Source organism: Bos indicus, chromosome 14 (genome assembly GCF_029378745.1).
Source record: "Bos indicus isolate NIAB-ARS_2022 breed Sahiwal x Tharparkar chromosome 14, NIAB-ARS_B.indTharparkar_mat_pri_1.0, whole genome shotgun sequence".
Taxonomy (NCBI): Eukaryota; Metazoa; Chordata; class Mammalia; order Artiodactyla; family Bovidae; genus Bos; species Bos indicus.
Window position 1 is genome coordinate 62,337,242 of NC_091773.1, and position 15,137 is coordinate 62,352,378.

At 36.3% G+C, this 15,137-nt stretch overlaps 1 protein-coding gene across 5 annotated transcripts in view; it reads left to right on the forward strand.

Moving 5' to 3' along the window:
* UBR5 (ubiquitin protein ligase E3 component n-recognin 5) overlaps positions 1–15,137 on the forward strand; it is a 136,980-nt gene that overhangs the window by 48,649 nt on the left and 73,194 nt on the right. For 3 of the 5 annotated variants that reach the window (XM_070802830.1, XM_070802831.1, XM_070802833.1), the window contains exons 6-9: positions 7,012–7,201; positions 7,752–7,911; positions 8,517–8,666; positions 10,397–10,608. In XM_070802830.1, the coding sequence (XP_070658931.1) occupies positions 7,012–7,201; positions 7,752–7,911; positions 8,517–8,666; positions 10,397–10,608 (712 nt within the window). The remainder of the gene's footprint in view (positions 1–7,011; positions 7,202–7,751; positions 7,912–8,516; positions 8,667–10,396; positions 10,609–15,137) is intronic. The other 2 variants (XM_070802832.1, XM_070802834.1) reach the window with 1 other exon arrangement.

Here is a 15,137-nt window from a genome sequence, read left to right on the forward strand (position 1 = left end):
TAAACATTTTGACTCTCTTGGTAAAGTTAGATTTAAAAGTTGAGATCCCATTTTATCTGATAAACTTGCAAATGTTTGATTTTATTTAAGAAAGCATGCTCTTACATATCATACTACATCAAACTTTACCTGTTTAAAGATTAAAATTTAGTTCTTTTTTTAGTTGAGGGGTTGTCACATTATAGCCTACAGGCTAAATCTGTCCTGACTGCCTCCTATATTCATTGAGACAACTATACTTGATACTTTCTCTGTGGTTGCTTGTGTGCTAAAATGGCAGAGATGAGTTGTCATGACAAAAGACTGGTGAGCCTGCAAAACCTAAATAAATGGTTTACTTTTCTACACTTTACAGTTTGCTGATCCCTGCTTTAGTTTATTCATTTACATAGGGGCATTTGTTCCTAATGCTGTGCTCTTTATTTCTAAATTTAACTTTTCATTTGAAAATTATTTGACTTTTAAAAATTGCAAAATTTCACCCATCTTCCCCAAATGTTAACATTTTACATAATCATAGTACAGTTATCAACACCAGGAAATTAACAGTGATCAGTGCTTAATCTGTAGAGTTTATTCGGATTTCATCACCTGTCCCACGAGTACCATTTCTCTGCTCTAGGATTCAGTCCAGGACCCTGTGTTGCATTTGTTGTCATGTTTCTGTAGTTTCCTCCAATCTGGGACAGTTTCTCAATCTTTCCAGATCTAGATGAGTTTGAAAACTGGTTATTTTGTAGAATGTTTGATTTTGTCTCTTATTTCCTCATGATTAAACCCAGGTGATGCCTTTTTTTTTTAAGTCTTTATATTTTAAGAGCAGTTTTCGAGTTCATAGCAAAAATGAGAAGGTACTGACTGTACAGGGATTTTCATATTCCCCCTGACCACATGTATAACCTCCCTTGTTATCAGTACTCCCCACCAGAGTGGTCCATTTGTTACAGTTGATGAACCTACACCCGCACATCATCATCCACAGACCATAGTTTACATGAGAGTTCACTCTGGGTGTTTGACCTTCTCTGGGTTTGGATAAGTTTATAATGACATGCATCTTTGATTATAGCATCATTTAGAGTAGTTTCACTGTCCTAAGAATCCACTGATCTTTTTACCATCTCCATAGTTTTGTCTTTTCTAGAATGTCATATAGTTGCAATCATTCAATATTTAGCCTTTCCAGATTGGCTTCTTTCACTTAGAGTAGTATGCATTTAAGGTTCCTCCATGTCTTTTCATGGCTTGATAGCTCGTTTCTTTTTAGTGCTGAATAGTATTTCATTCGGAGAATGCAATGGCACCCCACTCCAGTACTCTTGCCTGGAGAATCCCATGGATGGAGGAGCCTGGAGGGCTGCAGTCCATGGGGTGGCGGGGGGTCGGACATGACTGAGCGACTTCACTTTCACTTTTCACTTTGACGCACTGGAGAAGGAAATGGCAACCCACTCCAGTGTTCTTGCCTGGAGAATCCCAGGGACGGGGGAGCCTGATGGGCTGCCGTCTATGGGGTCGCAAAGAGTCAGACACGACTGAAGCGACTTAGCAGCAGCAGCAGTATTTCATTGTATAGATGTACCACAGTTGATTTACATATTCAGCTACTAAAGGACATCTTGGTTGCTTCCAAACTTTGGCAGTTATGAGTAAAGCTGTGTGCTGATTTTTGTGTGGATGTAGGTTTTCTGCTCCTTTGGATTAAATGCCAAGGAGCACAACTGCTGAATTTTGTGTTCTAGATTTTGGTCATTCTAATAGGCATGTAGTGGTGGCTTGTTTTTTTTTTAAATTCACATTTGCTTGATGATATATGAAGCACCTTTTCGTATGCTTATTTGCCCAATGTAGCTCTTCTCTGGTGAGGTTTCTTTTAAGGTCTTTGGCTCATTTTTCCATCAGATTGTTGATATATTTTGGATAACCATTTTTTAATCAGATAATGTCTTTTGCAGTTATTTTGTCCCAGTCTGTAAGTTGTCTTTCATTATCTTGACAAGCATCATTTACAGAGCCAAAGTTTTTGACTTTAATGAAGGCTAGCTTATCAGTTATTTATTTCATTGTGCCTTTGGTGTCATAGCTAAAAAGTCATTGCCAAATCCAAGATTGTCTAGATTTCTTTTCTGCTATCTTCTTGGAGTTTTATAGTTTTGCATTTTACATTTAAGTCTGTGATCCATTTTAATTTTTGTGAAGGTCTGTGTCTTTTTTCCATGTGGATGTCCAGTTATTCTAGCAATGATTGAATCATTTGCAATGATTGAATTGCTTCTTTGTATTGCCTTTGCTCCTTTGTCAAATATCAGTATTTATGTATTTATAGGGGTCTGTTTCTGGGCTCTTTATTCCGTACAATTGATCTATTTGTTTTTTCTCCAGTAGCACACTGTCTTGATTACTGTTGCTTTATAGTCAGTCTTTGAAAGTTGGTCAGGGTCCAGTCAGTCAAAAGAACTTTGTTCTTCTGTATTGTGCTGGCTCTTTAGATCTTTTGCCTTTCCCTATACATTTTAGAATCAGTTTGTTGATACAAAAAACGTGGTGGGATTTTGATTGGGATTACAGATGATGCATTTTTGGCAAGAATACCACAGAAGTGATGATGTGACCTCATTGCATCATATGTGGAGGCACATGATATTGACCTGTCTCATTACTGTGATGGTTATCCCTGACCACTTAGTTAAAGTGATGTTTGCCAAGCTTCTCAAGTATAAAGTTACTATTAATATTTCCCCCTTTAAAGTTACTATTAATAGTGCCCCCTTTGTAATGTATTTTGTGGGGAGATGGGCTTCCCTGGTGGCTCAGCTGGATGCTTCCTGACTATGTAAATAGTCCATTTTCTATCATATTTTTGCTCATTAACTTTAGCATCCATTGATAATTTCTTCCTTCATTACTGTGGTGTTGGCCAAGTAGTGCTTTTTAAAATATGTTTTTATTATTTCTTTTACACTCATTAATTGAAATTTGACTGTAAGGAAGAACTTTTCCTCCTCCCCCATTTCTTTCTTATTTATTCTATTCTGTTACTGCTGAGTTATTTATGTTATTATGGTCTCATGGATATTTGTTTTATTTTATGGTTTATAATCCATTGCTGTTTCTGTTGCTTAAATTATCCTATTTAAATCCTCTTCTCTTTATAAATAAAGCTTGGATATAACCAGTTATAATAGACTACATGACAAGATGACTGGAAGAGAGTAGTGGAATTTTATGTCTTTGGTAATAAAATACACAACAAAGATGATAATAAAGGAGTACATTTGAGCTTGAATAAAAACCTTAGTAGAGCTGCTCCAAAAGAAGGTTAAGGCTAATTTTAAGACTTTGGAAAGCGGGGAGAATCATTAGTTTTTGTGTTCCTCTTACTTATGCTTGATTGTATTCCTTTTTTGAATCATGTTTTTATAAACCTGCCCCACCCCAACAGAGTCTGTGTTTTCGCATTGGGTTCATGATCGCAATTCTGAAAAACGTCACAGTGTTCCCCCTGACTAAGCCATATGTTTACCTTTATTTGGTCTTGCAGATGTCCACAAAATGTAAGCACTTAAAGGCTGATTGTTTCTCTTGGCCTGTATGAAAATTTTTCTCAGTTTGTTGATGGAGAAATTGTAACCAGTATTCTCTAAATTAAGAAATTTTAAAGTCAAAAATGTTATCTGTCATAATAAATTTTCTTTCTCTGAGTTGTGTTGTTCCCCCCTCCTCACATTCCTATGTTGATTATAGTAAACTTTAAAGAAGCTTGCTATTTATTAGAGAACCTAGGACATACAGGTGCAGTCATATCTGAAAGACTGTCCCCACAGACCTTGGTCCCCAGCCTCTTCCTTCAGAGTCCTGGCTTGTTCCCTTTGGGTTCATAGAGGAGTTGTGAATCAGGTGGTCTCTGAGAACTGCATTTGAAAGATTTTGGCATAATTAATACTGTTTTTCTTTGCTGTCAGTGTGGGTAATTGAGAATTGATCATGTATTATGACTGAGCATTCTTAGGAATAAATAACAGTCAATGTTTCTAGGACTTTTAATGTTTTTCCCTTGGGGCTTTTGCTAATTGGCAGTGTGCTAAGGCTTTCTAGCTGCGTTTTTTTTCTCTTTCATAATTACTCAAATTTATCCTGGGAGATATTTTAAAAATCTCCAGGATATTTTTGTTAAGCGCATTTCAGTTGGGCAAGAACACCAACTTTGAAGGGGAAGAACACCAACTTTGGAGAAAGAGAGTGTGTGTTTAAAGAATGTTTAAAATGGAAATATTAGTTTCTAAAGTCTCTTCATCCATTGTTTGTTATCACCCATTTTTAAAGGAGGCAGCTAAACAGCTGATGTTACCATAGAAGTCTACAGGGCCATTGTTACCAAATGTAAACCTCCATTTCTCTCCTACCCCCCGCCCTTTAATCTTAAGAAAAGCTGCAAACTTGTTTTTTTTAATGGGAAATCTTCTGACTTAAGTGTTGAAACTAGTTGATATTTCCGTGGAAATAAATGTGCACATATGCACAGGCACACACATACCTATCTAGTGTGTGTGTTTGTATGCTTGTGTATTTGTATATGTTCTTTTAAATAAGCTTCATATTTTTGTACAGTTTTAGATTACAGAAAAATTACAGAGGTAGTACTGAGAATTCTTGTATGCTTCATGCCCAGTTTTCACTATTAACATGTAACATAAGCCTGGTACACTTTTTATAATTAATGTATGTTGGTAAATTATCATCAGCTGAAGGCTGTAGGTTGTTCACATTCCCTCATTTTTTTCTTAGTGTCCTCTTGCTGTTCCAGGATCCCATCCAGGATACCACAGTAGATTTAGTTGTGATTTCTCTTTAGGCTTTTCTTGATTATGACAGTTTCTCAGACTTTTCTTGTTTTTGATGCTGTATAGTTTTTTAAACTAGCCAAGTATATGGATAGGACTTATCCCATGGGTATTAAGATTGTTATCCCATGGGTATTAAGATTGCAAACTGTGGATTAATTCCATACTATGCGTGATTTTCCCAGTTGATTGGAGTCACTTTGTGTATCTTGAGTATTATATAATGGGTCAAATTGTAGGATTAATTTGATGAGTGAGGTGTGGATAGTAGAAACTGGTTTTTACATTATTTTTGAGGTTAATATTAAAAATATGTATATCTCACTATATATGTGTGTGTGTATATATATATATAGCGTGTGCGCGCGCGCGAGAGAGAGAGAGAGAGACAGACAGAGCTCACTGTAATCATAGACAAAGAGAGGATTCCAATACTTTTCTTTTGAAACCACTGATAAACCTCTGTTAATGTATACTTAGTCAAACGCCTTGCTCTTTCTCTGGACAGCAAGCTGGATAGAGGAATGTTTAGCGTTGGTTGAGGTAGGAAGTCTAGTAGGTTGTTTGGATTCCAACAGAAGAAATCCTGCACTGTGGGTGTGGGTAGGAAAATGTGGTATTTTCCATGGTAACAGTCAGGTTAATGAATGGGCAAGCCAGAGATATTTTGACCTTTGTCTTTCAACTAACCTCAGTTGAGGTTTTGTGTAACAGAGATTGCAAATTGGCCGTATCGTCTTTACAATTATAACTGCACACCTCAGTTAGTATTGAATATAGTCATATTGTTGTGAAGGAAGTCTCCATAACTTTTTCATCTTGTAAAAATGAAACGTTATCTCCATTAAACAGCTCCCTCTATCCCTCTCCCTAACATCTGGCAGCCACCATTCTACTTTCTGTTTCTATGAATTTGACTACTTTGGATATCATTTGTGTTTTTGTGATTGGCTTAATTTCTCTTGGCCTAATATCTTCAGAGTTTATCTGTGTTGTAGCATGTGTCAGGATTTCCTTCCATTTTAATGCTGAATAATATTACAGTATATGTATATCCCACATTTTGTTTAACCATTCATTTTTCATTGGATATTAGGTTGCTTGTACCTGTTGGCTCTTATGAATAGTGCTGCTTTGAACATGGGTATATAGATATCTCTTTGAGACTCTGTTTTCAATTCTTTTGGATATATACCTAGAAATGCAACTGCTGAGTCATACATGATGGCTCTGTTTTTAATTTTTTAAGAAACTTTGTACTGTTTTCATAGCATTGCACCATTCTATAGTCTTAGCAACAGTGCATGAGGGTTCCAGTTTCTGTACATTCTTGCTAACACTTGTAGTTTTCTTTTTTTTTTCTCATGGTAGCCATTCTAATGTGTGTGAGGTGATATGTTATAGTTTTGATTTGCATTTCTCTCAGGGTTAGTGATGCTGAACTTATGCTTATTTGGCCATTTGTGTATTATGTTTGGAGAAATGTCTATTCACGTTCTTGGCCCATTTTTTAAGTCAGGTTATTTGATTTTTGTTGTTGTTGAGTGTAAGAGCTCTTTATATATTCTGGATATTAACCTCTTATTAGATACATGATTTACAGATATTTTCTTCCATTCTGTACGTTGCTTCCTCACTCTTGATTATGTCCTTTGAGGCATAAAATCCACTGGGATTTTGCTAGGGATTGTGATGAATCTGTAGATTACTTTAAGCAGTCTGGACATCTTAACAATTTTAAATCTTCCAAGCCATGGATACAGGTGTCTTTCCATTTATTTGTGTCTTTAAAATTTAAGCTTTGAATTTTACTTTTTGCATTACAGACTGTTGGTAGTTATGTCCGATAGGTCGTTCGTGCAAAGAGGAAATGTATTATAACTCATTTTAGAGTCGTATCTAGAAATGCTAGGTATGTGGTTCTTTAAAAAAGCAGATGCGTGGTATTTATCTTTTAAAAGTGAAGTTATATTTAAGCATTAAAAAAATTAGAACTGTTATTTTAAAGCTCAGTTCTATTATCTTGTTCTGTCAGAATACCACTGTAACATACCATGTCAGTTAGAAAAATAGCTTTTAGCTTGTCCTAAGAGAATGAAAATGAGACCTGGAGGAATCTTGCTGAATGATTATTTAAAATGCTAATTCTATAAATTCTCCAATAATTTAGAAGTCGCTGGAGTTCTGGAGTGGGTGGAAGTGGAGGAGGATCCTCTGGTAGGTCATCAGCTGGAGCGCGAGATTCTCGCCGACAGACTCGAGTTATTCGAACGGGACGGGATCGAGGATCTGGGCTTCTGGGCAGCCAGCCCCAGCCAGTTATCCCAGCATCTGTGATTCCAGAGGAGCTGATTTCACAGGTATGGATCCTGTGGAACACTTAACATAAGAGCAGGACAGGGTGAGGTTTAACTAAACATAGTGGGCTGTAGCCATGGTTTATGGTAGCGGGTCCCTTTTCTGGGGCATCTTCCCATCCCAGGGATCGAACCCAGGTCTCCTGCTTTGCAGGTGCATTCTTTACCAGCTGAGCCACAAGAAAAGAAAGAAAGTGAGGTTGCTCAGTCGTGTCTGACTCTTTGCGAGTAACCCTACCAGGCTTCTCTGTCCCTGGTATTTTCCAGGCAAGGGTACTGGAGTAGGTTGCCATTCCCTTCTCCAGGGGATCTTCCCAACCCAGGAATCAAACCCGGGTCTCCCGACATTGCAGGCAGACGCTTTACCCTCTGAGCCACCAGGGAAGCCCAGCTGGGTCACAAGGGAAACCCAAATATAGTGGGCTGTAGCCATGATTTATATCATGAGTTGTGAAATACTGCTTTTCTGTTTTGATCCTAGAAAACTCATTTTGAGTTTTAAAAAAGTTACAAAAAAGAAAATTAACATAGCACTCCTTATTTTTTATTTCAGGCCCAAGTTGTTTTACAAGGCAAATCCAGAAGTGTCATTATTCGAGAACTTCAGCGCACAAATCTTGATGTAAACCTTGCTGTAAATAATTTACTTAGCCGGGATGATGAAGATGGAGATGATGGTGATGATACAGCTAGTGAATCTTATTTGCCTGGAGGTTGGTGGATCACCATCATGGTTCTCTTATCTAGGGAGAGGTGTTTTGTTTGTTTTTTTTTTTTTGACGGGAATGAAATGAAAGTGCAGTGGGTTTTCTGACTGTTCTTTCTAAGGTGGTAGATATTTCTCCCTATAGTGTTTGATTGTAAAATCTTTTTTAAGGGAAAATAGGGACATATTTCTGCTCAGTGGACTTGTGTTTCGTCCTAATAAAGGCATGGATGTATATGCATAGCTTTATTGCTGACTGACAGATGCCTCTGGAATGTTGTTCTGATGCTGTTATTATTACTGAATATGTAATAACTGAACTGCATTTAGATTTTGACTGTATCATCTCTGTGATGTCACAAGAATCTTAAATAATGATCCTTTTTTCTTGTGATTATTTAGGATGTAGCCCAAGCAATAATCATGCAGTTGATGTTCTTAAACTCTGTGTTAATGATGTTAACTGTATTTCTTAGGTAGTTACTGCTTCTCTTCTCAGGTTATGTCAGTAGTCAGCTTCTGATTTTAATGTTTTAACTTTAAGGGATTTTTTGGTGGTCTACAGATTTTTTTCTCTGTACCTGTTTCATTTATATTTGTTTCACTTTATAGAGGATCTTATGTCTCTTCTTGATGCTGACATTCATTCTGCCCACCCAAGTGTCATTATCGATGCAGATGCCATGTTTTCTGAAGACATTAGCTATTTTGGTTACCCTTCATTTCGTCGGTCGTCACTTTCCAGGCTAGGCTCATCTCGAGGTAATTGTGCATTTATTTCTTGGTGATTATTGGCTGACTGGAGAGCTAGTGGTAGAATTCTTTGTATTTGAACTTTTAATATTACACTAGATGAAATCATTATTTATTAGTGTTCTTGGAAGCTTTGGCATTAAAATAATTATTTTTGATTTTTGAAGAGCCACAGTAGAACTTTATAGATGATTTTATCTATTAATGCATTATAGAACACATATAAAGGATTATATTTTATCTAACTATATTTTTGAATTTAGGAATATGGATTCTGAACTAAAAGCAGAATTCTACTTAACAATGACATGCAGCATTCATAAAATAAGTCTCTCTAGTTTATTTGATTAAAATAAGGTGACTATCTTCTTCATTTTAAATCCAAAAAAAACTTTTGGAATGAGATTGATCCATAATAAATACATATAAATACTTAGCTTATTAAAATAGTATTTTCAGAAGTTAAAATCTTGAAAAGCTTTAGTTTATAGTAGAATTTAGAAAGATTTTGAAATCGTACAAACAGAAGCCTTTCTTTGTATATGTTGACATATATTTAACTGATATTTTAACTTTTTAAAGTCAGTATATTTACTTTTCAGAAAGTAAAACTCCTTGATTCAAATAACAGGAAGGAATCAGCTGTATTATATACTTATCATTAGTAAACTGGAAAAGATGCCATTTTACATTAAGACTGTACTGCAAATGCCTACTATTTGGAAGCAGTTTTAAAACAACAGTCTTAAAATGATCTTTTAGTATACTGAAACTGTTACGTAATAGCTTACAAATTCTTTAAAAATAAGTGAATATTTTACTGCCTTAAATGCATCAAGAATTACATTTCAAATATTCAGTATTTAACAAATAGCTCCTTCTAAATTTCTTCCTTTTGCTTTTCCTTAGGTCATTCTATGTGGGCATCTCTTTCAGTCTGAACCATATGAAATTGGTGGTACTTGACCATGTTTGACCTGCATGGATGGCAGTTTTATATGGTTCAACTTGTTTTTAATCCTTAATATCCAAGTCTTTGAAAGTTTAATTGCCTAGTTAAAACAGTAATGTGTGAGCAACCTGAAAATTTGTTTTAAAAAGTTTGTAAGCCAGTTTCAGTGGTAGCGTTTTTATAAAATAGTCTTTCTATAAAGATTCTTAAAATAGAAAAAAATTTCTGATTTCTCAAAATTTTTTAAATAAGACTTTTTATCTTATCACAAAAGATAAGATAAATCACAAAAATCTAGTCTGTAAAATTACTCTAAACAAAGATTATCAAAAATTTTACAGTTAATGGATTTTTATTTTGCCCTTTTAAAGTTTTTTCCCCCCCATGTGTAGAATCTCTAACAAATACTTTTTTTTTGTTTATGTATCTAACATGTCAAAATTTTAATTTATGAATAGTTTCTAATAGATAAATTTAAAAAATTGTGGTAAGCTTTTTTAATGAAAACTAGAAATTTAAAACTCCATGTAAAATGTCCAGAATCCAGTTTGAGGCAATTCTGCTCTAAAAGCACATATTCAGAAAAATGCTTAAAGAACTAGTGTACAATTTTCATACATTCACTTGAAAGAGTTAAATGTTTTGAATGTTGCATGTCAGGCTTATTAGATATATAGTTACATTAAATTCTTGTGGGTGGATAAACTGCTGTTAGTTGCATCCTGAAGGGTCTTTACTAGAGAGTGGCTTACTTTTATCCCACTGGTGTGACCCAATTGCATACCAGTTCTCCTTCTTCCCTTAGAGAGAGACTCTGAGCTGTTGCGTGAACGTGAATCCGTTTTACGTTTACGTGAGCGAAGGTGGCTTGATGGAGCCTCATTTGATAATGAAAGGGGCTCTACCAGCAAGGAAGGAGAGCCAAACTTGGATAAGAAGAATACGCCTGTTCAAAGTCCCGTGTCTCTTGGAGAAGATTTGCAGTGGTGGCCTGATAAGGTATTTGAAAAAATCCCCATCTCTTCCATTTTAAATGGATTCCTGGCACACACGTTACCACCCCCAACACCCCCCCAAAAAGGTTTCTGTTTTATTTCAGGTTTTTGTACTGTCATTTAAAATGCAGACATAAAGTGATGTTTTTGTTTCTTTTAAAATATAAATAATCTTGATTTGACACTGCAGGAATCATTTTAACGAGATGTGTTCAGTGGTGCTATTTCTTTTTTCTACTTAATGAAGTAAATCAGAGGCATCGGGATGGCAGTTTCAGATAAGACATAAGCATTCTGTTTCAGGATTTCTTTTCTAGTGATACTCGCACCAGTAACTGATGGTATATTTCTTGATAGAAATTTGTTTTGTGCTGTCGAATGGACCCAGTGTCTGCAGAGCAGGTTTCATTGATACAGACATGCATATGAGGGCAAGATTAGGAATCTGTGTTTCTTTGATTAGGTAGCTTTCCTGATTGATGTCAGCGAATTCTGACAGGCTCTTTGCTCTAAAAATTTTGGGAGACAAAGCAGGCTGGACAGGAAGAAACTGAGGGAGTGATGCTCTGCATCCTGAGGAGTGGTACATGGCGGGCTTCTAGATAGCAGCCAGGACTTAAGTGGTGTGAACCTTTAAAACTCCATCACTGCTGCAAGGACACATCCTGATGATGGTGTGTAGGTTTCACTGTCTTAAGAGGCAGGTGGTTCATTTTCTCAGGTTCCTGTAGGAGGCCATATGCTGTCCATGTATTTCTTGGAGTGCCTGTTTATTTCCAGATCCAGTTGGATGAGAGATTCTTTTAAGTAGAAGTAAAAGAAGATAAGAACTTGGTTATCTGTAGCAGATAAGGACGTTCTGATGTGCATTTCTTTTCTTTCTTTGAAGTTGACTTTGGAATATTAAAGGGAAAATATTATTTAACTTTCTGAATTTGTTTATTTTTTAATAGTTACTGTGAATCTTGATGTGGTTAATTTTCCTCTGTATTCAGCTCATGTGGAAAGCTTGAATGCAAGAAGGAACATGAATTTTAATCAGTCTCTTTGTGAGCAAAAGGTTATTCTGTTTTCTTTGGCAGCTGACAAAGTTTCCCTGAATTGCATTCTCTTACTTATTTCCATAAAACCAGAAATGTTCCAGTTTCTACTTTTACTTCATATGGTAGAAGGTGACTTAAACCATTGGGCTTTTTCTTTTCTTGTTTTTATACATTGTTCTTTGTTTCCTGTTTCTCGAGAGCCTTGATCGTATTAGGGCTGCATCTACTTCATATTGACAGGAAGTAATGGAGTAGGGCTGCATCTACTTCATATTGACAGGAAGTAATGGAGGACTCCTGAATCTTGTTTAATAGTGCCAGCACATCTATATTAGTCTAGTCTTCTTCAGCATGTATTTGAAAGTGTTTTGAGCAGTTGGAGTTTAGCAGGACTTTTTCCTGGCCAGTGTACACTTTGTTAAGAGTTAGCCAGTCTTAGTTGGCCTTTACTGATAGGCATGGTTTTAAGTACAGCTTGTTTTCAGAGGCAGTTACTAAGTTCATCATAAAATTTTGACACTGTATAGGCCTTACTTAGTGTATATTTCCATGGTTTGTTTAGACGTTGAATGAAGGAGAAATAGCAGTATGTGCAACAGAGTATGCCCTACCTATACTTTTTTTTTTTCCCAATAAAGAAAAACCTAATTTAAAATGTTTTTTCTGAATAAGAACTACTTTTTATTAGCTTGTGACTGAAATTTAGACATCAAAAATTTCAGTTTAGAGAAAGAAAATAACATAAGCCTAACTAAACTGATAAGTATTATCCTGGTTTTCAGCAAACCATTAAGATGATTTGTAAGGCTGAATGCTATAGTCAGAAAGAGAATGCAGAATTGTTAAGGGGAAAAAAACCTTGCTTTTGGAACAGTGTGCAAAATTATCGTACAGGAACATAGGATAAATTCTGCATGAAGAAATAGGCACTATGGAGGCCCATATTTAAATGTCCTCCGTAGTTGGAGATGGTGGTCCCTGAGGAGTGGAAAAGGTTTTTGCGGGGTGCTTGATAGGAGACGGAGAGTGCAGGGAGATATAGGATGTCGGCACACACTATTTGCAAATCGTCTCTCTTTTTTGCTTTTTTTTTTGGTGGTAGGAGGAAAAAGGAGTTGTCCTAGCTTAATTTCAGAAATGACCTAATTCAGTATTTATAAATTCTAAGTTTGGTTAGTGTCCATGGTATTTTTCCTTCTTTTGTTAGGGTACCTGAGAAATTCCTTTGTTAAATTAATTGGAATAATCTTGACTTTGCCGTCACCTATTTAGAGGAACAGCTACTTCTTCAAAGTTTCACCATTTTCTAGGCTAATACAGCTGCTTCAATGGTGAAATGTGGAGTAGGAAATTGGTATAGCCACTATGGAAAACAGATTCCTTAAGAACTTAAAATAGAACCACTGTATGATCTAACAGTTTCACTTTTGGGTATTATCTGAAGAAAATGAAAACACTTAACTGGAAATACATGTACCCTCATGTTCATTGCAACATTGTTTACGATAGTCAAGATATGGAAGCCACCTAAGTGTCCATCAGTGGGTTGATACACACACACACAAGAGTATTATTCAGCCATAAAAAAAGAATGAAATCTTGTCATTTTTGACAAAATGGATAGACTTTGAGGGCATTTTGCTAAATGAAGTTAGAGAAAGACAAATACCATATAATGGCACTTAAATGTGGAATCTTAAAAAAAAAAAAAAAAGGAATCCTATATAACAGAGAACAGACTGATAGTTGCCAGAGATGGGAAGTAGGGAAAATGGGTAAAGGGATTAAAAGATAGAAAGAAAAAAATAAATCAATGAATTTTTTTCCCCTTATTAACTTTCAGCATCTTTTAAAAAAAATAACCATAATTGATAATTACAGAGATGTTAAAAGATCTGTGGAGGCAGAAGTGAGGGTCATCCAATGAGTAACTTGAGTAGCCTTGATTAAGTATATATTGTGTTTTAGGCTTTTTGTTCAGGTGTTAGGGTGAGAATTTTGTAGGAAGGCGTAACATTGTTCTGCCTAAATACTATAATAGAATTAGGTACAAGAGGCTTTGGGGAATCACAGGAGGCCAGAGTGATTACTAAGAGTTACTTCCATTAACATGGATCCATTTTCATGTCTTGGTCATTTTTGAAATTTACTTTTCTCTGATTAGAAATTTAGTTCTATGTTGCTGAATGCCTACATTTAAGTTGTAACTATATATATATCTATATGTAGTTATATATACATATATATGTATGTGTGTGTATACACACACCAACCTACTCACAATAAGAATCTTAAAGTGACTTACAAGGGAATAAAAAAATGCATCTCCAATAGTAACAAAGACTGTTAGAAATAAGACTGTAAAGATAAGAGCTAAGTGATAAAATGTGAAGGTGAAAGGGTGGAGAAAAATTGCAGGGTAATTCATGCTAAGTCAGTCTGCTGAAGTTGAACGTAAGAACTTCCCCATTGTGCTCTGTAACAAAACAAACCTTCAGTTTAAGAGATGCACACATCCTTTATTTTAAGTAAGCTCCCAGAGAAGAAGTGCTTCCTTGATAGCTCAGATGGTAAAGTGCCTGCCTGCAATGCGGGAGACCTGGATTCGATCCGTGGGTTGGGAAGATCCCCTGGAGAAGGAAATGGCAACCCACTCCAGTACTCTTGCTTGGAAAATCCCATGGATGGAGGAGCCTCGTAGGCTACAGTCCACGGGGTCGCAAAGAGTCGGGATACAACCGAGCGACTTCACTTTCTTTTTTCTTTCCCAAAGAAGAACTTGATAAAGGTTGTATGGTGGGTGATGAGGAAACAACTGATTTAGGTAGTCAGTATTGTTAACTTACAGTCATGTCCTTTACTGTTCTGGGTGTGTTTTCATAGAGTCTAGGGGAAACAATAAAATGTATTTCCCACCAGCGTTTTGAATTGTAGAGTTGTACATTATTCTCAATTTTCTTTGAATGGTATTGAGAGGAAACAGTCCCATGATATTTGGCTCCTTAAGATATTTGGAGCAGCTTCACTGTTGGGAACAGTTGATCAAACTTGTTGGTCATGATGCTTTGCTTTCAAGGTTCTAAAAGTGAAAGCTGGGTGGGGAATTTAAATTGTCATGTAGAAGCTACCAAGAAATGTTTGTGAAAAGTTAGGTAGTTCAGTTCAGTTCAGTCGCTCAGTCGTGTACGACTCTTTACAACCCCATGAATTGCAGCACTCCGGGCCTTTCTGTCCATCACCAACTCCCAGAATTCACCCAAACTCATGTGCATCGAGTCAGTGATGTCACCCAGCCATCTCATCCTCTGTCGTCCCCTTCTCCTCCTGCCCCCAATCCCTCCCAGCATCAGGGTCTTTTCCAATGAGTCAGCTCTTCGCATGAGGTGGCCAGAGTATTGGAGTTTCAGCCTCAGCATCAGTCCTTCCAATGAACACCCAGGACTGATCTCCTTTAGGATGGACTGGTGGATCTCCTTGCAGGAAGAAGGAA